Source organism: Hipposideros armiger, unplaced genomic scaffold, assembly GCF_001890085.2.
Source record: "Hipposideros armiger isolate ML-2016 unplaced genomic scaffold, ASM189008v1 scaffold_1765, whole genome shotgun sequence".
NCBI lineage: Eukaryota > Metazoa > Chordata > Mammalia > Chiroptera > Hipposideridae > Hipposideros > Hipposideros armiger.
This window is the reverse complement of record NW_017733115.1, coordinates 40,775-64,748: the sequence shown is the minus strand read 5'-3', so window position 1 is coordinate 64,748 and position 23,974 is coordinate 40,775. Positions and strand designations below refer to the sequence as shown.

The window sequence follows — 23,974 nt, the reverse complement described above, 5'->3', positions numbered from 1 at the left end:
AAAAGGACAGCAACTTGTCTGTTCCCCTTCCCCCAATTCCCCAGCACTGTTCCCATCCCCCCAATTCCCCAATAAAAATCTTTAAAAAAAAATTATTGAAATCACTTTTTACCTCCCAAATAGAGATTACTAGAGGATATTGCAATTCCTGAAAAAGGTAAGATGCCAAAGATTTATTTATTTTCATTAAGGCAAGCCACGTATTTTCATTAGCACTGATGGGCTGCTGTGTCAACACATTTGTGCTGAGGTCTGCAAAGTGGTGGGTCAGGCCAATTATCAAAGCACTAGAGATGCCAATCATTTTGTTCATAAGTTCCCTTATTAATTTGACCACTAAAAGCATAAATCAACTCAAGACTATACAGGCGTTATTCAAATTGCATTTCTTATAATGCAAACAGTTGCAAATCTGCTATCCCAGAGAAGCCTATAAAACCAACCAACTACAATGATAATGATTATTTTTGGAGAGAAAACAAACAATGGGCCATCAGCCAAATTCCCTTATCAGATGACATTGTTGGATGCTGCATAGTCTCAATAGCATACTATGTAAAATTATTATTCCGAGTGTGCTAGAGACATATTTCACTATTACAGTTGGCTGCACAGAGTAGGAATTGGTTTCTGGCATGTGTGGCACAGAGAAGAGTGCTTTATACATATTTGTCTACTTTATCACTAACTATCCATTTAATGATTATTTTGTGAACCATAGCACAGACTGAAGAAGATGCACTGGGATAAGTAAAGATGGAACACGACTGGGTTTGAGGTAGGGAAGGGTGTGGTTCTCAAACTATAAACGGTAGCTCCAAATTCTGAGTCTCAGAAACCAGTTGATGGCCAATCAGAATGCTTCATGCCCCTGACTGAGTGTTGAAGGACAGATTGAAAATTGTAACTACAATAGAACTCTCTCTTAGATCAGCCTTTACCTAGCCAAATTGCTCTATTTACTCATGTTCTCCATTCTAATGGCCACTTCTCATTCTTAAACTACAAGTCTTTTGATCATCTCACCTGCTTGAAACATTTTCTTCTCTCAGTCTCCATGATAACAACTATGGAGACAGAAAAAAGATTAATGGTTGCCAGGTGTTGGGAGTAGGGAGAGGGATGAACAGGCAGAACACAAAGGATGTTTAGGGTAGTAAAACCACTCTGTGTATACTATGTTAATGGATATGTGCCATTATACACTTGTTTCTGTTGAGAAGTCTGCAGTCATTCTTATCTTTGTTTTTCCCTGTATGTGATGTCTCCTTTTTCCCCTCTGTCTGCCTTTAAGAATTTTTTCTTCATCATTGGGTTTCAAATCCTAAACCCTTACCCTACCTTAACCCTAAACCTAACCCTATCTTTTAACTCCAAACCCCAAACCATTAAACCCTAACTTTACCCCTAACCCCTAACCCTTAACCTTTAAACCTAACCTTAATCCTCTAAACCTAACCAGGAGCCTATCCTTAACCCTCTAACAATAACCCTCTAACCCTAGCCATAATCCTAACCCTTTAATTTTACTATCATGTGCCTTTGTGTGGCTTTCATTGAATTCTTTCTACTTGAGTATGGTGAGCTTCTTGGATATGTGGGTTCATTTTTTTAAGATCAATATTGGAAATTTTCAGCTATGATTTCTTCAAATACCTTACATACCACCTATAGCAAGGATTAATTATGTGTAGGCTCCACTACTTATTATTTTCCCATAGATCACCAAGGCTTTATTCAAATTTTCAGCCTTTTCTTCTCTGTACTTCATTTGGGATGGTTTCTATCACCATGTCTTCAGTTCACCAATCTTTTCTTTGTCGTGTATAATCTGCTATTAAATCCATGCCTAATCATTTCTATTCCTCACCTTATTATGTCCATGTTTTTTCTGAGTCTTGACTATATTTATAATAGCTATTTTAAAGTTCTTGTCTACTAATTTTAATATTTCTGTTAGTTCTGGATATCTTTCTATTAACTGCTGAGTTGTATTTTTCTGCCTCTTTCTATGTTTAATAATTTGTGACTAGATGCTGGATATTTATAATTTTACATTATTGAGTATGTTATTGTCTTCTGACAAAGGGAATTGGAGGAATTTAATTATTTTTAGTTGGATAAGGCAGGCAGTTATTCTACTTGCAGATCAGTTTGATCTTTTTGAGGTTTGTTCTTACATTTTGTTAAGTTAGGTTAGGAATAGCTTCTATTCTTGGGCTATGTTAGCCTTCTTCCTAAGGCATGACCTTGTAGGTGGTATCTACTGAATGCCTTGGTCATTCATTGAAATCTCTTACTTTGTTGGGCTGAATGTCTCCCAATTGTGTGTAAGATCCAAGAGTTGTTCAGGTTATAAATCCCCCCAGTAGTTGGTCTTCCCCTGATAGTTTTCTGACCAGCCTCATGGAATCTTACTCTTTGCAGGCACAGCTCAGTGTTCATCCAAAGACTTAAGTGGAACCCCTGCCAATTTCTGAAACTCTTCATCTCTGTAGCTTCCTCCTCTCCAGTACTCCACTCTGCAAATTCTAACTACTTTAGCCTCTCTGAACTCTGATCTCTCTCTTCTCAGCTCAGTGAGTCTGCCTGGCTCTGCCTGGAATCTGCCTCGCTTTGCTGGGGTCCAGGAAATGCCTCCAGGCATAAAACTGGAGTGGTTGGATGTCTTGCCTCATCTGTTTTCTTTTTTTGTTTATTACACTTTTGTACTACCTATTGTCCAATCTTTGAAAATTATTGCTTCATATTTTTTCTTAGGTCTTTTAATTATTTATGGTAAAAAGGCAAGTCTGATACCAGCTGCTCCATCGTGGCTAAAAGTAGACATCCTTCAGCTTATCATTTTTTAAATGGACTTGCTACTTGCCTCACAAAGTTGGTTACACAATGCACATAGTGAGACAGCCCCTGGCTTTGCCTGCCCCTCTGAGGATCCTCAAGTCATTTCTTATTGTTTTATCTGCAAAACATCTTAAATATGATTCCAAAAAAGGTACAAATTATTAGTTTAATCTTTCTTCCTTCTTTCCTTCCTTCCTTCCTACCTTCCTTCCTTCCTTCCTTCCCTCCATCCTTCCCTCCTTCCCTTTTTCTTTTGCTTGCTCTCTCTTTTATCCCCGTTTTGTCACAGCTCCCAGTATCCCAGCTATGATCCCTGAATCTGTTGAATTTTGCGTCTCCTCCTATTTCTCTTTCTTCCTGCTTAGTGAATCTTGTTATTCCATTCTTTAAGTATCCTATAGTTGGATCCCATTTAAACCCTTCGAGGGTTTATGTCTTGAAAGAAGTTCAGAGTGGCTAGAAAATGGGTCAATTGATTATACAACAAGGTTAGAAACCTCAGAGAAGCTAACTAGATCTGTTAAGTCTTATTCATGATATTGAGAAAAGTACATTTGATCTAGAATTGTGCTACCCAATACACTAGCCACATGTGACCACTGATCACTTGAAATATGGCTAATGCCACATCTTGAAGTGATAATATTTTCAACATCTTAGATTCCATAAATTATGAAAATATATTTCACCTATTTCTTTTTGCCTTTTCTAATGTGGATTGCAACATGTTTCAATTGAGCTGTGCTGATCTAGAAAGTCCAGGGCAAGGGAAGAAGGCTGAGGTTTTAAGAAAGACAATGGCTTGGTAAGTGTGTAATTCAAACCTAACTGTCAGGCAGTGTGTAGAGGACAGACAACAGAGGGGATGATCTGAAGGCAAGAAAAGCTATTGCAAAACTGTGAGAAATGATCATCATATTCAGTGTCACAAAAGTTGTATTTCTATGATATAAAATTGCTATTTTGTTGCATTAGTAGTAGGGAAGCTAAATACGAATAAAATAAGTTATCCAAAAACTTGTGCAACTTTGTTTTGGAAAGTAGATACCCGGTCTTACACATGTGTACACACCCACACCTATTAACACCTCTTTTGTACCCATTCATGACCATTTCAGATCAGCTCTAAACTAACACAGCCTGAGAAAGCATGGCCTTCTGTGTATTTACACAAGCAGGTCATCTGGGGCTAGTGGGAAGAATTTGCCCTTCCAGAATTAGCTCTGCCACTTGCCAGACTCTGGGTCGGTTGCTTAAACTCTCTGAGTCTCACTGTTTTCATAAGAAAAATAGCTAAAGCTTCTGTAGCATCTATGGAAGATTAAATGTAAAAACTTTGAAAGTATGTAAAACTGAATAATTAATGCTATAAAATTTTAAGTATGCTTGCTGTTCTGTTCCACAAAGTATACCGTCTTCATGCATAACAGAGGGAGAAGGGTCGACTAGAATTTCACTCCCTAGTCGGGGTGAACTGAACCCCCTCCCATTTGGCAGGATAGATGCTCTGGAAGGTGTGTGGCAGCAACAACCCCAAATCATTGTGGTCTTCTTCTTCGGCAGAGTTTGTCATCCCCAGGCAAGCATGTCCTCCCTCCCACCAATGGCCCTGGCAGTAGACTAAACTGGGTAAGGGAAGACAGGCCAGACTCGCTGAAGGTTAAGTAAATGAGACTCGCTGGGCTCACATGCTGGTTATCTGGCCACACAGGTGTCCCAGGGCCTTTCTTTCCCTCACCTGGGGTTTGGTATCACAAGGTTGCCAGAATCAGAGCCTAAACTTATGTCAATATTTAACTCCTCTGCAAACATAGCTACTGGCTTAGAAGCATCCCCACTTGGCATTTTTATTTTTAAATGTCCAAGGTTTCAGAGTCAAAGCTGAGCCAACTTCATATAATGCTCTGCTGACTCCAGGAATTAGTTTTCAATGAGAGCCCACTGTCAAGGCCATGGGATAGCTGGAGAAGGACTGCCATGGTTCTATCACCTTTTACAGGTCCCACTTCTATCCTGCAACCCCGAGATGTGAGGAGTAGCAGGCTGGTGGGGAGCAGAGCTTTGGTGGGAGCTCCAGTCCACCTCCTGTAGAATTGGACAGCTTCTTTTGTGTCCAGCAGACTGCAATGCTCCAGCCACACATAAGTTGCATCTGGGGGCCCAGACAACATCGAGTGAATTTTCATTAAACCCTCAGATATCATATGGCCTCTGGTTGCTTGTGAAAGAAGGGACGCCCTTAGGACTGAACTGAAAAATGCCCATTAAAATTTAAATTCTACAAAAATGAAGTGAAAAACTGAGCAATTACTTTTTATAATTCAGGAAGTGGCAAAAAAGGGGGTTTTTAAAACAAAGAATTAGGGGGCAAAAACTGTCACAGTATTAATGTGCCATCCAAATCTTGTGAAATTCATACCATCAGTACCATCCAAATCTTATGAAATTTGTAGCCCAGGACTCAATGTTTGATACCGGAGCTATTCTTGGGAAAAGGAGAAATCATTGTCCAATAAAATAATCTCTGTTGGTTAAGTGAATGCTAGTTGCTATCATCCTGAAATATCAGTGGCTTAAAACAATAGGAATTTATTATCTCTTGTTCATGGAAAGTTTAAAATGAGTCTTCATGATTGATGGGTGGCTTTCCTATAAGCAAGGAGCCCAGGCTTCTTCTATCTTGTGGCTCTGCCAGCTTCAACATATGGTGTTCAAGGTCTCTGTACTTGTCTGTATCAAGCCATGGAGGGGAAGGCAGGTGGGGGGTCATATGAGTATGTGGGGTTTTATGAACAAGACTGTAACTGGTGCACCCCTGTGCACTCACATCTCATTGGCCAGAATTTGATCATATGGCCCATCCCCCTGCAAGGGAAATGGGTAATAGGGTCTAGTTCCATTCCCTATAAAAAGAGGCCAGCAATCTCTGCCACATAGTCTATAAGCAGACAGTCCTAGACAGCACATTAGTGTCTGAAAGAAACAATATGGTTCATAAAATTTTACAACCCAGCTAAAGGGTTTAGCAAGATGGAATTTAGGGGAAGTCATTCATCCAGAGCTGACCTGATAGACTGCTGATTATGTACAATTCCCTTCTTAGCTTTTATAACAGTTTGGGTTATTGAATCTTCCCAAAACATTCTAAAATTTGAACCTATTTTACTTTATAAAATAATTCCCCATGGACACTAGTCTCTGTCTCAGAATTTGGTTACTTTTGGTGCTAATTCTGAAGACTATGTTAAACAAAGGCCTACTAACAATGGATTAAATTTTGTACTATCTAAAATGCCAACTTAGAAATTTTGTGTAAGTTATTTGGTAACTCACAGAGAATATATTTTACTTCATAGTAAACCCAAGAGTGAATATTGGCTCACCGTTTTTTGTTTGTTTCTTTGCTTGTTTTGAGTAAAAAGGGCTTCACAAAAATCACAGTTCTCTACTGTGAGATTGTGTAGGCAGTTGTTACTGTAGCAATTATGCCAAACAAATTACTTTAAATTTTCATTCCCTCATTTGTTTGTTCATTGAGTCAATGGGGATGTGTTAAGAGCCTGCTCTGTACCATCCATGGAATTCCTTCCTTGCACTTTCTGTCCTGATTTTAACATTTCCCTTGCCCAACTTTCTTGAACTTTTCTCATATACAAATAATTTTGTTGGTTTTTTTCCATACCCATAAATGTTGTCAGGGAACTGAATTATTTGACCATTTTTGACCTATAAATGTAGCAATTTCGTATGATTCAACCTATATCTGTGATGCTGTCAGGCTAAATGGCTCCTGTCTCTTAAGTTTGTGGTATCCTATTACAATCTTTTAAAAATTTATTTTAAGCAATCTATCACCAACTGTAAATATCCCAATTCCTTTCTATCAAATACTTCTCTTTCAAATTATTTTTCCCAAACCATTTTTTCTAAGTTGAATTTTATTTTTCTCTCTTATTTGTAATTTCATTTGATGGTGGGGTTGCTGATTTCATCTCTGTGCTCTTAGAAGTACCCGCAATTCCTTTTGTCAGTTCATTTATTTTCCCTATGATATTGTTGAGAAATAAACTAGTTCTATGGACTATCAAAATAAAATATCAACTGCTTTCCTAAAAGGAATGAATTCTCTTGAAGAATTGCCTCTATTTCACTGTTTTTGAGGGTAAGGTAAGGTAATACGAAAACTGCCTGAGCTGGTAAGCTTTTAGTATTTGTTTTCAAGACTGTTGCTATCAAATCTGTAATGAAAGCAATTTAGTTTCATACATATCCACAGGCCTGCACAGGGAATTGTACATTTAAAAGGGGGCAGACTAGAACCTTCACTGAAATTATGGTAATTCTGAGTATTGTATAAGCAGATTGGAGAAGCCCTGTTCATAGCTACCCTTTTCTCATCTTCCCATAAGTACTATGGAAAACTTTACCTACTCTATCAATTTTGGTTTATTTATGATTAAAATTAGAAATACATCCTTGGAAACTCCTCTGTTTTCATGTCACTTTTCCATGGAACTGCTCAAAAGATAAGGTTTGCCTATAAAAGGGACCTTTCTGTGCCACCTGGTTGTGTGCAGAACCTGACAGAACTGCCACGGTGAGTCAGGAACATGTTTCCCAAACCTAACTTATTAGTATTTACCCATTTTCCCCAAAGATCTAATGGAACTTGAATTATGCCAGTCTTTTAAAACCTTATTTAATAGCCAGACTCAATCATATTTTTAACTTCATTTAGATGATGCTAATCTGGACACTTTCGCTGTTGCTGGGAGCAGTTGTAGGTAAGTAAACATATTTATGTAGTGCTGGGAGGGGATCACCACTAAATACTTTCAAGAAGTGCTATGAAAGCTGAACTCAAGCCACTGGGAAGATAATGAGTAGAGCAAGAAAGATGAATGATTAAAAGCACAAGTACTTGGGGTAAAGTTGTCAGAAAACAGTTAAGATGCCCAGTTAAATTTGAATCTCAGATACACAACAAAGGTGTGACAATTAAAAAATATTTATTGTTTATCTGAAACTCAAATATAACTTGTATTTTTATTTGCTAAATTTAGCAACCCTAGCTTGGAGTCAAGTGTGGGGTTTGAACCCTGGTTCCACCAGCCATGAATGTATTACCCTGAGCAATATACTTAACCTCTCTGTGTTTCACTATCTTCATCTGTGAAATGGGCACATACTACCACCCCTCTCATAAGATCGTTGTGAGACAGGTAAGATAGGTCATGAAAATCATCTTGCTCAGCACCTGGTCCATAGTAAGATTTCAAGCATGTAGCCCCCACAACAGCTATCACTCCTACTCTCGCTATTACTCTAGACTTTATCCTCCTCGAGAATCCTTTTTTTGTGTTGTTCTTTTATGGGGTAACATTTAAGCCTAGAGTTGTGTCAAACCATGGATATTCTGTTTGATTATTTGTGAGTAGCTTCTTCATCACAGGACTCCAGGATGCCCCTCAAACATAGGTCGGAGCCCTAAATTCTCAGCCATGTAGAGATACAAAGTTTTGGCATTTGTGTGAAACTTAAGCTCTCTACCCAAAGCCCAAAACCAGAAGGTGGCGACAAGGAGTTGAGAGCCTCACCTCCTCTCCCATGGCCTGGGGACACAAGGCTTCTGATCTTTCTTGGGCACCAGTGACTCAAGGAAGACATCTGAGTTGAGAGGCTAAATGGAACCCAGCACAGGACTGGACAGAGACATAAAGGGAGTGAGGGAGTCCTACATGCCAGAAATGAGGCACAGCAGCCTGTCTTTAGCTTGGACATTGTCTATTGAAGCCGTTCTGTAGATAGGAATATGTTTGGGTATGTGGAGGAAGAAAATATGCCACCAAATGTAACTTAACTCATATTTTGGCAGAGACCAATAATGAGAGCATTCTGGTTAAACTAAAACCCTTGAAACATTTCTGGGTATTTGCAGGAAAAGAAATCTGCTTCCAACGACTTGGCTGCTTCAGCGATGACGCCCCATGGGCAGGCATTGTGGAAAGACCTCTCAAAATGCTGCCCTGGAGTCCAAAAGAAGTCAACACCCGCTTTCTCCTCTACACTAACGAGAACCCAAATAACTATCAAGTAAGATTGCTCACTGTTTTCAGGACTGGGTTCCATCTGTTTTATGTGATAAGGATACTGAATTTTAAGTCTCCTAAAGAGACTAAATCAGACAGTGGAATTTACATCTCTGTAGACTTTTAGGACCGTAAGCCTAAGTATTATTTTATGTAACTTGTTTATAAAAGGTCCATTAACTTGATATTATTCTTATCCTACCTCTATGGTACATTTAATAAATATTCTAAATATGGATATATATATATATATATATATATAATTTCTCAATATTATATATATATATATATATGTATAGTACACACAGAAACACACAAATATGGAAACCCTTCCATTGTGTAGAAGCAAGACCCCTACCACCAATATTATAGCAGATGTATTAGCCTGAGTTAAACAACTGCAAACATGTTGTGAAGCCTGGAAAGCAGCAACTTGGTGATGACGGGAAATAGCTTGGTTGAAATGGGAGAACGCTTACTCACAAAGACCCCGAGACTGGGCAGTCTTCTCCTACCTACCACCTCCCTCTACATACAAATGGGTCTTTTGGCTACTACAAGAAGCTTGACATTAAACACTTCTATCCCCTAAATAGGAAATCTTTGCAGATTCAGCAACCATTGAGGCCTCCAATTTCAAAACGGATAGAAAAACCCGCTTTATTATTCACGGATTCATAGACAAGGGAGAAGAAAACTGGCTGGCCAACATGTGCAAGGTAAGACGTGGTCATTTCTTAAGGAAAGATTTTTTCCAGAGTGATAATTAGCCATGGGGAAGACACAGGCCCCCAACCAATCAGGACAAATGCCAAGACACTTTGATCCTGGAGGACCCTTTGACCTTGCTGGACCTGGGGTCCCAGGGGAGGTCCGGGAGGTAGTAGAAGGTAGAGAGAGCCTGGTACAGTCAGGGCAGCAAAGTTGCCAGGTATTTGGTAGCTCTGGGTAGCAGTTATTCCATAACAAATACAGAGATATTTCAAAATTCAGCAACAGATGTTGCCGTACTGATACATGGGTTGCATTTTTAATAGTTTTTAATTTTTTCAATAGGTTTTCATTTCTCCGTGAAGAGCTAAGATAACTCATTTTGCCCACACTAATGATTTTCCTTTGATTTTCACTTGCTACTCTTTGATCTCCTATGGTAGCAATACCTAGGAAAGCTGGGTAGGTTTTCATTTCCAGCTTCCGCTAGTAGTGAGCCTATGTCGTTTAATTTGCCTCTGGCTATGTGCCCTGTGATAATGAAGAATTAAAAGACAGGTAATCAAATAGAACACATTTTCTTAGTAACTGCTTGGTAACTGCTCAAGGAACACTATCATTGATTCATGTATTTCTCAAGCGTCTGTGGTCAGCTGCAGCACAAAGGTGCAGCCATGTCTTCAGGGATCTCAAGAGAAAAGTCACCAAGGTTCTTTAAATCTGTTTAATTTCAGACCTGTCTATAACTCCAGCCCAAGGCTGTTGTCCAGAGGGTTTCTGTTGATCCTCAAGACAGCTAAAATGAGTGGGCTAATTCACTTCACAAGTTTAGAAATAATCAGTAAAGCCATGATTTGTTTTTTTAAATAATTTAAAGCTGATAATTATTGGGAGGGGAAGGTAATAATAGATTTTCAGTGAAGAAAAAAAATAAGTGATTCTCAACTCAAAAGGAATGTAGATTTTTAGAAATGTGTATATAATTTATTTCTGAGATCTCAAAAGCAGAAATGTATTTCTTGCATTTGATTTGGTTTCAACAACATTGTTGCACTCTGATGGAGAAAAATGGGTTAAACTAAAAGGTTAAAGGTCCTAGGTTCCAGTTTGGACCATTCTTAGGTAACCATGACATTAACACCTCTCTTGGGATTTTTCTGCCTGTAAAATGAAGGAGTTGGGGATGACTTCCAAGATTGTTTCATTCTTCTCAAATTCTTCTTGGAAAAAAGTTGGGGATATGTATAAACACACATACAAACAAACAAATGCCTGCCAGACCTAACATTCATGAAACTATCAGTGGCCTCCATCAAACAAGGCTTCCAGTAGCTATCTGGTAGGATTATGCTTATCTGTGAAATAACTCTTCAGTAATATACAATAAAGCATGTTGATCCAAAAACTTTGATTAGTTTTTCCATCATGGAAAAGCTTAATTGTTTACCTTCAATATATTTATTTAAGGGGGTCCTAACATAGCCTTTCATGTATTTATTTATTTATTTATTTATTTATTTATTTATTTATTTATTCATTCATGCAATAAATATTTATTGAGTGTCTACTATGTGCTGGAAACTGTCCGAGGCACTAAGGGTACAGCTGTGAATGAGGAGACAATGTCCTGGGGAGCATTCTAGTAAGAGACGATGTAGTCTTATGACATTGCAATGCTCTAATGAGACAACCCATTGTACCATTTTATACATTTTTCCCTGAAACAAGTGTCTATGCAACTGTTGCAGTGGAAAAAATCCCAAGAATCCAGTTCCTATGATGGCCAAACCTCCAGTATGGAGCCATCGTTTAACTTTAAAAGGAATTCCATATCCATAACAGACCAGAAGTTTTGTTCATTGCTTTGGGGTTAAAAGCAAGCATGATATTGCGTAAGCCAAGGAAGAAATTTATCCTATTCCTCACATGTGTTAGTCATGAATTAATAAAGATTCTGAATCACTTACCTGTGCATTGTGTCTCTCCCACCAGAACCTGTTTCAGGTGGAAAGTGTGAACTGCATCTGTATAGACTGGAAAAAGGGCTCCCGAACTGGGTACACGCAGGCCTCACAGAACATCCGGATCGTGGGAGCAGAAGTGGCGTATTTTATTGATATCCTTCAGGTAACGTTTGTATAATCTCTGGGTTATATAAATGCCCATGCATATTGAACTCTGGATTCTCTTCCAAAAACTAATAATAAATGCTGTAGGCATGGTAATTGCTAAAGACATTTTCCTACTGGGATTTGGCTTTCCCCTTAGTTGAATAAAGTAAAAAAAAAAATTCTAGATTTGGCTTTATTAATATGCCTATTAAGGTCAATAAACTAGTTTTTTTAAATGTGATATTATTCAAGCCTACCTATTATTATTCAAGCCAATCTACTACTATTCAAGATAGATTGTTTCTAGTGAATTCCCCCAGTATTTCCTTTAATTTCACCGATTATTAAACCAAGTTGATTTGATAACCTCAAGATTAAACTAGTTTGGGGTTGGTGTTGTTTTTGTAAGAGAAGCACAATGATAATAAGCTAACCTGATTTATTAACTGAAAACAAAGAAAATGTTAAATTTGAATGTGCTTAAGTAGTTGTTTTTAATTAGTATTATCTAATCCAAATACTTGCTTCACCACCTCTGGGTAACAATTCCTCACATCCATCAAAGGTTCTGTCTACATAGTAAAACAACAAAAGAGAGCCCTACTCCCACCAGCTTAAATGTTAAACCCATCACTGTTTTCTATAATAAATGAAATAAAAAAGTATGAAGATCCATTGCTTTGAAGGGGGAAGTGTGTCTTCTTAAAACTCAAGTTTTCAGAGGCTCCCCTTCTGTACCCATTTTGAATTTTGCAGTATTTGAAAACATTCTGAAGTTTTCTTTCTAACAGTCAGCATTTGGGTACTCACCTTCTGATGTCCACATCATTGGCCATAGCCTGGGTTCCCATGCTGCTGGAGAGGCGGGACGAAGGATCAATGGGACCATTGGACGGATCACAGGTTGGTCAAAATAGTAAAAGCTGCACAGTTAGACTAAATGTAGCCTATATGGATGGAAATTTGGTGCAAGCTCTGCTTTTTACCTCAAGAGACAGGTTTTCATATCTTTCAAATTGGGCCACATGATCAAAAATGAGTGAGTGCTGAGGCCTTGTGAATTTTTTTTTATATTGATCATCAGCCTACTGAGCCCTGTTTAATGTATAAATATTACATGTGACTAAAAGGTGAATTAAGAACACGTGAAAGTCTTCTGCATATCTATGTCCCCTTTTTCAAGCTTCCACAAAGGACAAGTTTCATGGATAAGCTAAATAGCCGGAATAATAGAATAAATAACAAATAGAATTAAGCCCAAAGAGCTCAAAAGTGTATAATTTATTATATTCTGCTTCAGTAGCACTTGATAATTAGCCCAATTCTCAATCAACCACAAAGTCGTTGGGGGCAGGTGGACAGGGTTCCCTGGGTTGCCAGTTCTGCAGGCTGCTAATTAGATAAAATATATTATTTTACAATCTCAGACAGGGTGCATGTGGCGAATGGAGTCACATGTTGAATACCCAGGTCCTCAAACAACCCTGTAACTTGATAAGAAAGACTTCGCTATCCTGGATCTGAGCAATGACTCTTTTAGGGAACAGCCACTTTCCTCTCCCATCTTCCTGCTCTGTCTTTGACCTCCAGATTTTCTTTTTAATACTTTGGATAAGTTGGTTACCTTTGGGTTGGTGGGGGCCCCTGGAACGTCTGTTGTTAATGTGCTGGAGAGAACGTCCTTTCTCATAGGCCGTCAATGTTTACAAGAGCCCACGCAGTCAGGCTAACTTTGCGAAGCTGTGCTGACTGTGCAAGTCAGGGTCCTTGCTCTCATGAGACTTGACAGTACAGTGGGGACTCTTTTAGCCTGAACAGCTTTTCGGAGTCCAGTGTCTCCCAGAGTCTGGGTCTTTCCTTGTCACTGATGCTAGTGACGAGCATTGTCCCAGTGACTAAGCATCCATAAGTAGAGCAAAAGTTCATGGTTTGAGGCAAATCCACTTTAATGCAAATAGTGAATTAGACACAGATTACCCTTCCAAAAATGGTAAGGTTGGGAAGAGCTAGCTTATCTCTTTCAGGCATAATAACTCATGATGGCTGCCAATGCTTGCACTTAGGTCTGTAACTAATGAAGAAAAGTGAATATATATTTACACTGATAGATACTAACATGACACATCTGTTTACTTTAGGGTTGGACCCAGCTGAGCCTTGCTTTGAGGGAACACCTGAATTAGTCCGATTGGACCCCAGTGATGCCCTGTTTGTGGATGTAATTCACACAGATGCTGCCCCCATAATCCCCAACATGGGTGAGTTCCTCAATTCATCCTCCTGGAGTGCTTTTTGAGTCTATACATTAGAGTGTTTTGAGTCTATATGTTAATACCAACTTTCCCATATTTTAAAATTCCTCAGGGTTTGGAATGAGCCAAACTGCGGGTCACCTAGATTTCTTTCCAAATGGAGGAAAAGACATGCCTGGATGTCAGAAGAACATTCTCTCTCAGATTGTTGACATAGATGGGATCTGGGAAGGTAACAGTATTATGAGCAGGAAGAGGATTTTCTTGCAGGAAAATTTGTGTTTTGTTTTGCATAGTTTACTAAATTTGGGGGTATTGTACATGTCTCACATTAGCCATAACAAAGGACTTTTAATTGTATCCTCAAGATATAGGCTTTGCATTGGGGAATGTGGGCATGAGAAGACTGTAGGAAAGAAAATGTATTTGTGGTCAACTTTCCAAGGATCTAATTCAGGGAATGCATTAGTAAATTATACTGGGTTTTCGGAAAAGTCATGATGCATTTTTGCAACAAAAAACATGGAAAAATACATCATGACTTTTCTGACAAACCAATAGTTGTATCTGTATGGGCTAATCTTTTCCTTTTAAAGTTATTTTTTCCATTAAAAAGAAAAAGTCTATTTTGCCATTCCAAAAAAAAAAAAAGGCCATGTAGCCATTAGCTTTGGCATAACTATTATAATCTTAAACGGTATTTAACTTCTGCTTTCATCACAAATCATAAATACACTTCATAAATGATTTTGTTCTTTGACTGCCATGAGTTCACCCCAGTTAGAGAAAGCCACTCAACAACTATGTGCTGATCATGACGTTAACTTGGGGAAATGAAATCCGTCACTGACGCAGAACCATGTCTGCTTTCAAAGGCTCTCGTGACTTCGTGGCCTGTAACCACTTACGGAGCTACAAGTATTACTCTAACAGCATCCTCAACCCGGACGGCTTTGCTGGGTTCCCCTGTGACTCTTACAGCGCCTTCACCAACGTGAGTAGGCCCCGCCTTGCACCTAAAGGATTCTGGGGCCATCATTTCCCACAACTGATGTGGCTCACTGTCCGTGTCACACATTCAGTGACTGTTACCACGTGACTGCCACATTACTTCTACTTTTAATCATACACATTTACTTTACTCATGATAAGGTGTTGGAAAACTTTAGAGAAATGGGCTCATCCACTGAAGTGTTCCATGTCTGCCTTGATCGCTATCACTTCTAGATGTAGCAAGTAAATGTTCAGACTTGTTTTGGAAATAATTCTAAGTAAAAAAAAAGGAAATAGTCCATGGAAATCTGAGCTATGCCTACAGGAGGCTGATGAACATGGAAAACGTGTCATAAATGCTGACCTTATAAAATTATATCATAACAGGCATGTGGTATTTCTGTGCAATCTCATAATTGCCAAGATTTTTTTTTTTGAGTTTTCATCTTGTTTGGTATACCCCCTAGTTCTAAAGATCCAATCTAAGTTAGGATATTTAACTGTGATCTCAAATATGACATATCTATTGTTTTTTTTAACTTCTTTTCCTTTCACTATAATTTTTTTTAATTAAAATGTTTAACCTATGTCATTTAATAAATAAAATTTCAAATACTATGCCAGGTGAAGTCATAATTACCCAGGAGATATACATTCATGATGGAGAGAGAGACTCTTAATCCTGGTTTCACCTTTAAATTGCTGAATGATCGGGGGCTAAATGCTTAGCTGCTGTAAGACAGCTTCTTCATTTCTAAATGTAAATAGTAATGGTAACCTCCATAGATTGGGTGGAAGGATTTAATGAGATGACATGTTTTAATTGCTTAGCCCAGACCCTAAAATATAATAACTAGCATTCAGTAACTGTGGGCTATTATGTGTGTGTTTAGGGGAGTGCATATTTTATTCCCAGTACAGCTTATGTATACAACCAGAATTGCCCCCCTTTCTCTGGCCTAACTTCATTTTTTCCCCCAACTCCTGTTCTCTAGGTAACGGGAAAAAACAAAGAAGCTCTACCTTCCATTCAATTAAAATTTAGTCGGAACTCAATAATATAAATAGTCCTTTTAAGTGATGCTCAGACACTTTTATAAGAAAACAAATTCTCGACCTTGCAGATTTCTTAGCCCTTTTTTCCAAGCTGGTATTGGACAAGGTGATCATGGTGGTGGTGGTCAGCGTGTGTCGGGCAGAGGAGAAAACTTGTGGGTCTGCATTATTGATGGGCCCAGGGCAGATGTCTGCTGATGAATTATGGGCATGTCTACTCTTCTGGTTCAGACAATGCCCTCAGAAAGCTTTGGCCATTCTTCCTCACTGGCTCAGTCTCCCATTACCTTTTACCAGATGCAGCCCTGAGACTCCGCCCTGTCCCCACCTGGTCCATGGACCCAGGAGTCCACCACTCGCTCTATCTATGGAGCAGCCTTGCCCTTCCATAGCGGGAATTGTGATGTGTGTCCTTCCCACGCTGTTCCTCCCTCTCCCTCTTCTCACAATTCCTTGGCCCAGAAAGAGAGGATGTTTTCCCACGCAATGTCCATCTTTTCAAGACCCCAACCTAATAGCTGAGCCTCAACAACCCACTGAGGCATTTTCTCTCCACACTGAGAAATTCTGAGTTCTGAATTCTTCAGACCTTGTTATGTGCTATGTGGGAGCTAAAGAAATTGAGGAAAACCTGACTTTTGAGCCTATTGATCTCCTATTGGGTCCTCCTTCGCATAGCAAAAGCTGATTATCACCTGCTCTTCTCTTGCAACCTTTCCAAAATAAACTCTAACCACCTGCAGGCCAGATGGATCAGACGGATACCTTGGGGCAAAAGGGAAAACATTAAAACGAATATATATATATATTCTCTTTTGGGTGATTTTTATATTTTTGTTAGTATTGTGTTACTTCACAGTGACATTGCTAATTTATCATTGTAAATCCTGAGATGCATTTTTAACCTTTGCTGAGGCACTGCTCAAGTCCTCTTTTACCACCAGAGTAGAATTGGCTTTAGAATATTTGAGTTACAACAACATGTAGAAAAAGATGATAGACACACTATCAAAAGAAAGAGCATCCATCCTCATTCATCATGTGTTTATTTTTCCTAGAACAAATGCTTCCCCTGCCCAAGTGAAGGCTGCCCACAGATGGGTCATTATGCTGACAGATTTCCTGGGAGAACAAAGGGAGAGGGCCAGACATTTTATCTAAACACTGGTGATGCCGGCAATTTTACCCGTAAGTTTCTGTTTGATTTGCCTTCAATTCTTAATGCTGTGTATTAATGAAATGCATAGTAAAACTGGTGTGAAATTGTTTTTTCTGTGCAAAAGTTTTAAGCACCCCTCCCCAGCATGGAAAAATACTCAGATGCCATACTCAGCTAATTTGGGTGGCAGAACAGAGTTTGGGGCCTGAACTCTCAATGATATAAAAAATAAATTTCTTTACGTTTGATTCTGGTGCTGAATTCAGGAGGCTTCTTCTGCTCTAGCCTTTTTGTATTCAGTCAAAAATTTCACTGAGAAAAATTCTGAGGTTTTGTACAAGCAGAAAAGTAATCCGGGAGAGAGCTGGCAGAGGTTGTGGGAATGGAAAGACGTTGACAGATTCAGGAAATGTATAGGATTAGAGACTCCATGGGTGATGGGGATTAGAGGATGTATGGATGGCACAGCACGAGGACAGATTCCAGGTTTCTTTTCTAGGTCATAGAAGAAGAAAACAACTTGTTTGGGCACCAGTGGGATTAACTGCACTATAAAACGAAAGCCAAATTTTATTCCCTCCCCAATATCTCAAACCATCTCAAAGTGGCAAAAACTGGTAGCTCACTATTGATTAGTACCATAAATCGGTTACCATCAATTAATACATTTCCAATGTCAATGGAAAGTTGAATTGCAGAATTTTAAAAATACGTTTAGGCTATTTAGACAAAAAGATGGCAGTACTCTAAAATGGGATGATCTATGAAAAGGAAGTAAATTGATGAAAATGTCACACTCTACTATTTTTCCACCATGTTTTAACATAAAGCCCTTTTAACATTGAAAAATAAATTGTTAGGTTAAAAAAATTGAAAGAAAAATATATTACTTTTTCTGTTGGTTTGAAATCTATTGACTTTGGGAAGATTCTGTGCTCTCCCCCTCCCCCAACATCCGCCCTCTGAATATTTAGATAAAGGAATGTCTATGGCGATTTGATTAGAAGAACTACCAATATCATATATAAGTTATTGAAAATTCAGCAGTAGTGGGAGCCAAGTTAGCCTGTTTTCAGTGTTATCTTCTCTACAAGCTAACATTTCGCAATTTCCCGCCCCCCATGCAGGTTGGAGGTACAAAGTAACTGTTATCCTGTCTGGAAGGAAGGTTAGAGGACATGTGCTCGTTTCCTTGTTTGGAAGTAAAGGAAACTCTAAGCAGTATGAAATTTTCAAGTGAGTAAAATATAACTCTAGGTTTCTTAAATGTTGGAATACTTTGCATATATAATGTATGTTATGGACATCAGAGTTTATTCATTACTATATAAATGTGGAGTACTGCCACATATCATTAAAAGGAAGAGATTTTTTTTTCTCTCTTTGTACCTTGATACATTTCAGAATTTGTTTCTAATTTTTTTCTCTGCTATTCCTGAGAAAACCCCTGATGTTTACTTTGATGCGTGCCATCTCATTTCTAAGCAGTCAATAATCATTCTGTCCACAAAACAACTGGCAAAAGGTGGTATAATAATGCCATCATTTATTAAATTGTGGGAGGCTTGTGATAAAACATGTTTGAAGTTTTATTAAAGTAAGAATGACTTTCAAATATTATGAGTTACTGATGGCAAATGAACTACTGCTGACTTAGAATACGTGTCTGCATTTATTTAGTATGTTAGAATGACAGATGTATACTCAGCCATCTCTCTACAGATGCATCATAAGCTGGTTGCAGAAACAAATCAGTGTATATCTATATGTATATTTATGTATGCTCATGTATGTTTTTAATAACTTCTCAACTCCGCAGGGGCTCTCTCAAACCAGAAAGTATTCATTCCAATGAAATTGACTCAGATGTGGATGTTGGAGACTTGCAAAAGGTCAAGTTTGTTTGGTATAACAGGGTGATCAACCCAACTCTACCCAGAGTGGGAGCATCCCAGATCGCGGTGGAAAGAAATGATGGACAAGTGTAAGTAAAAAAAAAAAAAAAAATCCAGATATATATAGTCTATTCCCACTGAAAGTTTACTTTAAGTTAAATCTACCTGGTTCTCCTACATCCCAGCCACAGCTGCTTCCTAATACCTTTTGTTTCTTTGGGAGAAAGTATAGAACTTTAGGAAAACAACTTTGATAGATTTGTGAGTAAGTGTTGTGTTATCTAATACAGGGTAAGTGTTACGATGAGAATCTGGTTTCATGATCTAAGGTGAAAAGATTGATTTCATTTAGCAGCTGTGTCTTGTGCTATGTGTGTGCTCAATATGCATATTTCCCCCCAAATTCCTAGGTTCACCAAATTACCACTTAAATTGTCAGGAAAATACTTAATATATTAAGGAATACAAATTAGCTGTTCTGTATCATTGGCCGTCTTAGTGAAGACAAAAGTCAGGCCTTGGTTCTAACCAAGACTGAAGTGCGTTTGAGACAAAAGGTATTTACCATGATGAACATCTAGAAAAAGTGAGATGATGATGGTGGTGAAAGTTGTAACAATATCGGTATTAGCCCAGGGTTTTGAATATAAAACCAAATTCTGAAGCACAGTGCTGTGCTATGCCTCTTCTGTCATCATGCCATTCAGTCCTCATAAAAGCCCAATGAGGAGACGTTTGCTTTTGGCCAAGATGGAGTAACAGTGACCGGATTTACCTTCCCAACTGAAACAACCAAAAATTCAGATGAAATACATAAAATAACAATTTGAAGATACTGAACATCAGGCAACAAAGGCAAGTGACCCCTGAGAGACAAGAAACAAATGAGGTGGAGCCTTACAGTTGTCTCAGCTTACTGCCTGGAGAGTGTTTCCAGGATGTTACACAAGGAGAAAAAATTCAGGCAAAGCCCCATGGACTCTCTGAATGGAGGAGTCAGAACTAAGAATCCAGAAAATCTAAGGCAATTAGATTTCACAGCACAGAGTATGAAAGAGGCAAGATATACAGACAGCATCTCGTAAATCTAGAAAGGTCCCTTGAATATTCAGCAGAGTACTAATCAGGACATATGTGTGAGGAAACTAGCCAAGGCCAGTGAAATATCTATCTGAAAGATTAGAGAGAACAGTGCCCAGTGCTCTTGCGTGGCTGGGAACAGTACACGTTTCCATTAGCCAAGCTGGGAAAGCTCATAAGTGAAGAAACATTGGGTAAAATATTTAGGAAAGTCTCCCCTCAGTATTGGGAAATAATTATCCTAGATTGAGCAAGACCTGAAAGTTTCAAACTGTTTCCAAATAACTGAACTACAACCCAGAACAGAACCCAAGAAAATATTTAGGAATACAAAATTATCCAGGAGCAAAAAGGCTAAAATCCACAATATATGACATTAAATAAAAATTTCTCAGGTATACAAAAAAATATATGGGCAATACAACCTATGATGAAGAGAATAATCAATTAAAACCAAACTAGACCTGACACAAATGTTGTAATAGCAGACACAGGCATTAAAACTGTTATTAAACTTGTATTCCATTTGTTCAGAAGGTCAGTAAAGACATGGGATATACAGAAAAAAGATCCAAATTGAGTTTTTTAGAGATGAGAACTATAATATTTAACATTGCAAAGTACACTGGATGCAATTAATAGGAAATTAGACATGGCAAAAGAAAAGATTAGTGAACTTGAAGATATAATAGAAAATATTCAAAATGAAACACAACGAGAAAAAAGAATTTTAAAAATGAAAAGAACACCAGTGAGCAGTGAAATAACTTCATGAAATATATTATACTTCTCATTGAAGACCCCAGAGGAGGAGAGAGAAAAAAATATATCTGAGGAAATAATGGCTCCAAAAGTTTCAAACTTAAAAGCTATAGACCAAGAGATCCAAGCAGTATAACAAGAAACATGAAGAAAACTAACCAACACACCTCAAAACCAAATTGCTGAAAACTGGTTATAAAGAGAAAGTCTTAGAAGCAGCCAGAGAAAAAAAATACATATTACATATAGAGGAATACAGATAATAACTACAGCAAATTTCTCATCAGAAACAATACAAGTGAAAAGACAGTGAAACTATACCTTTAAAGTACTGAAAGGAAAAAATTGTTAACCTAGAATTCTATACTTATGAAATATCTTTCAAAGGTGAAGATGAATTAAAGACTTTTCAGACATACCAAAGCTGAAAGAATTTATCACCAGCAGGTCAACAAAATAAGAAATGTTAAAAGGTTTGCAAGGAGAGGACAATGATATACCAGTTGGAAAAGAATCTACAGAAAGAAATTAAGAACCTAAGAAATAATAACTATATTGGAAAATATAGAAGGTCTTTAAATATTATTATTTAAGTCTTTAAAAATAATTGACTATTTAAAAATGATGGCAATATGGGGGGGCATATAACACATGTATAAGTAAAATATATAATAACAATGCCATAATGGAGAGAAATAGGAATATACTACTGTGATGTATTTATACCATATGTGAATTGGGATAATATCACTTGAAGGTAAAATGTGATAAGTTAAAATATATGGTATAAATTCTAAAGCAACTACTAAAATAATAAAACAAAGAACTATAGCTACGAGCCCACAAAAGAGATAAAATACAATTAATAATAATAATAATAATAATAATAATTAATAATAATAATAAGGCATAAAAAGAGGGAAAAAAGACAAAATATATAGGGGAGAAATAGCAACATAATAGACTTAAACCTAACCATATCCATAACTGTATTAAAGTTATAATGGTCTATATACAAAAATTAGAAGACAGATTGTCAAATTGGATTTTTGAAAATCAATGCCCAATTATATACTGCCTACATGAAATGCACTTTAAATATAAAAATACACATAGATTAAAAGTGAAAGGACAGAAAGAGGTATACCATTAGTTATTTGGAAAATGAAAATTAAAAGCACAATGAGATATTACCATAAACTTATTTAAATGGCTAAAATTGAAAAGATTGACAATACCAAGTGTCAGTAAGGATGTGAAGAATCTTCAACTCTCATACACTTTGGATGGGAATATAAAATGATGCAACCACTTTGGAAAATAGTTTGGCAATTTTTTAAAAAGCCAAACATACACCTACCATGATACAGCCATTCCTCTTAGGTATTTACACAAGAAAAAAGAAAGCATGTGTTTATACAAATATTTGTATATGAATATTCATAGCAGCTTTCATTGCAATAGTCAAAAACTAGAAATAACCCAACACCCACCAACAGGAGAATGGGTAAACAATTCATGGTCTAGCCACACGATGGAATACTACTCAGCAGTGGAAAAGAATGCAACAGCATGGATGAATCTCAAAATAATTACACTGAACAAAATTATACTGAACAATAGAAGTTAGACAAAAGAGTGCATACACCTTTGATTCCATTCATGTAATAAAAAAATCTATACAATTCAAACTAGTCTATAGTCACAGCAGACCAGTCATTGACTGTAAGGAAGGAAGATGAAAAGGGATAGGAAAGAAAGCTGATAAGGATCAAAAGGATAATTTGGGGGTGATAGACATGTTTAATCCCTTGATTGTGGTGATGGGAGGTAGGTACTATTTTTATCCCCATTTTCCAGATAATTGCATGAAAGTTTAGTGTCAGAATTCATATGCAGGAAATACAACTTCAGCAAATTCTTAACGACCACAAAACACATTCAGTTCCCTCTATTCATATATAGATATTGTGTGCCCTTCATTTCTCGTGTCCCTCATCAGTATTAGTTTTTAACCTTTAGTTTGCCATTTGTGAGTCGGCCAGCCATCAGACCACAAGGAGGGACATGAAGATGAAGAAAACAGAGCATTTTTATGCGCCAGGAACTTTCCATGTGCTTCTCTATTTTATTAAAGAAAATGAGCCCCAAAGCATCCTAAGTATTGTTCAGCCTTAATGAGCACAATTCGTCATTTCAGTTCAATTACTGACTTAAAATAAGAATACCTAGCCAGCGTAACACCAGGACCTCAGAACTTCTACTCTGGCTGATTTCTTGCCGTACTGCTGACCTTACTCTTCTTCCTCAGTGGTGCCACATGTTTAGTAGGTGCTTTTAGGGTGTGACAAATGAACTTCCCTGTACTTTGAGGTGTCCCATGACATCTCCTCGCTCTGCTATTGCACAGCCATGAAACAAAATTGGAAAGGAGAAGCCCCTCCTTTAAACAGAAGAGGTCTTCCCTCCGCCAGTGTCTGGTTTGGGGGACAGGGCGTGCTCCTCACTCAAATGGAGGGGGCAGTAGAGGCTGTCCTCATGCCCAACTCACCCACTGTGTACACAGAAGAGTTGACTTCTGGTTTTCTCTCCACAGGTTCAACTTCTGCAGTACTGAAACTGTGAGGGAAGACGTCCTACTCACTCTCACGCCATGTTAGAAGCCTGCTGACATGTGACCGATGAATCTTATCGCTAATAAAATCTATTGGTGAAGCAATACCATCCTTTCTTTGTCATCATGTCTGTTTTTCCAATGAAACTTTTGGATAAGATGATCGAGATCCAAAATTTGCAAGTGGTTGGAAGAACCACATTCAACAAATGTCTGTTGAATTTTGCTGCACATTATGTGACATTTAAGCTTAGAAATATTGTTTACTTGATACTGGCATCACACCCATTACTACTATTACTGATGTCACCCCGATAACTTAAGGCAGACCTTTAGGTCCAAAATGACTCCCTTTTGGTGGACTCACTTGAAAAGGACACACCTTTGCCCCTTTTTTCCATCATCTTA

At 37.9% G+C, this 23,974-nt stretch overlaps 1 protein-coding gene across 1 annotated transcript; it reads left to right on the top strand.

Moving 5' to 3' along the window:
- The first annotated feature begins 7,582 nt into the window (after window positions 1-7,582).
- On the top strand, window positions 7,583-23,635 carry PNLIP (pancreatic lipase). The gene is made up of 12 exons (XM_019634593.1): window positions 7,583-7,628; window positions 8,783-8,937; window positions 9,530-9,652; window positions 11,637-11,771; window positions 12,547-12,658; window positions 13,894-14,013; window positions 14,120-14,239; window positions 14,883-15,001; window positions 17,115-17,244; window positions 18,343-18,451; window positions 19,035-19,199; window positions 23,549-23,635. The coding sequence occupies exons 1-12, from the start codon at window positions 7,583-7,585 to the stop codon at window positions 23,610-23,612; spliced, it is 1,398 nt and encodes a 465-aa protein (XP_019490138.1). The 3' UTR covers window positions 23,613-23,635.
- Window positions 23,636-23,974: the final 339 nt, after the last annotated feature.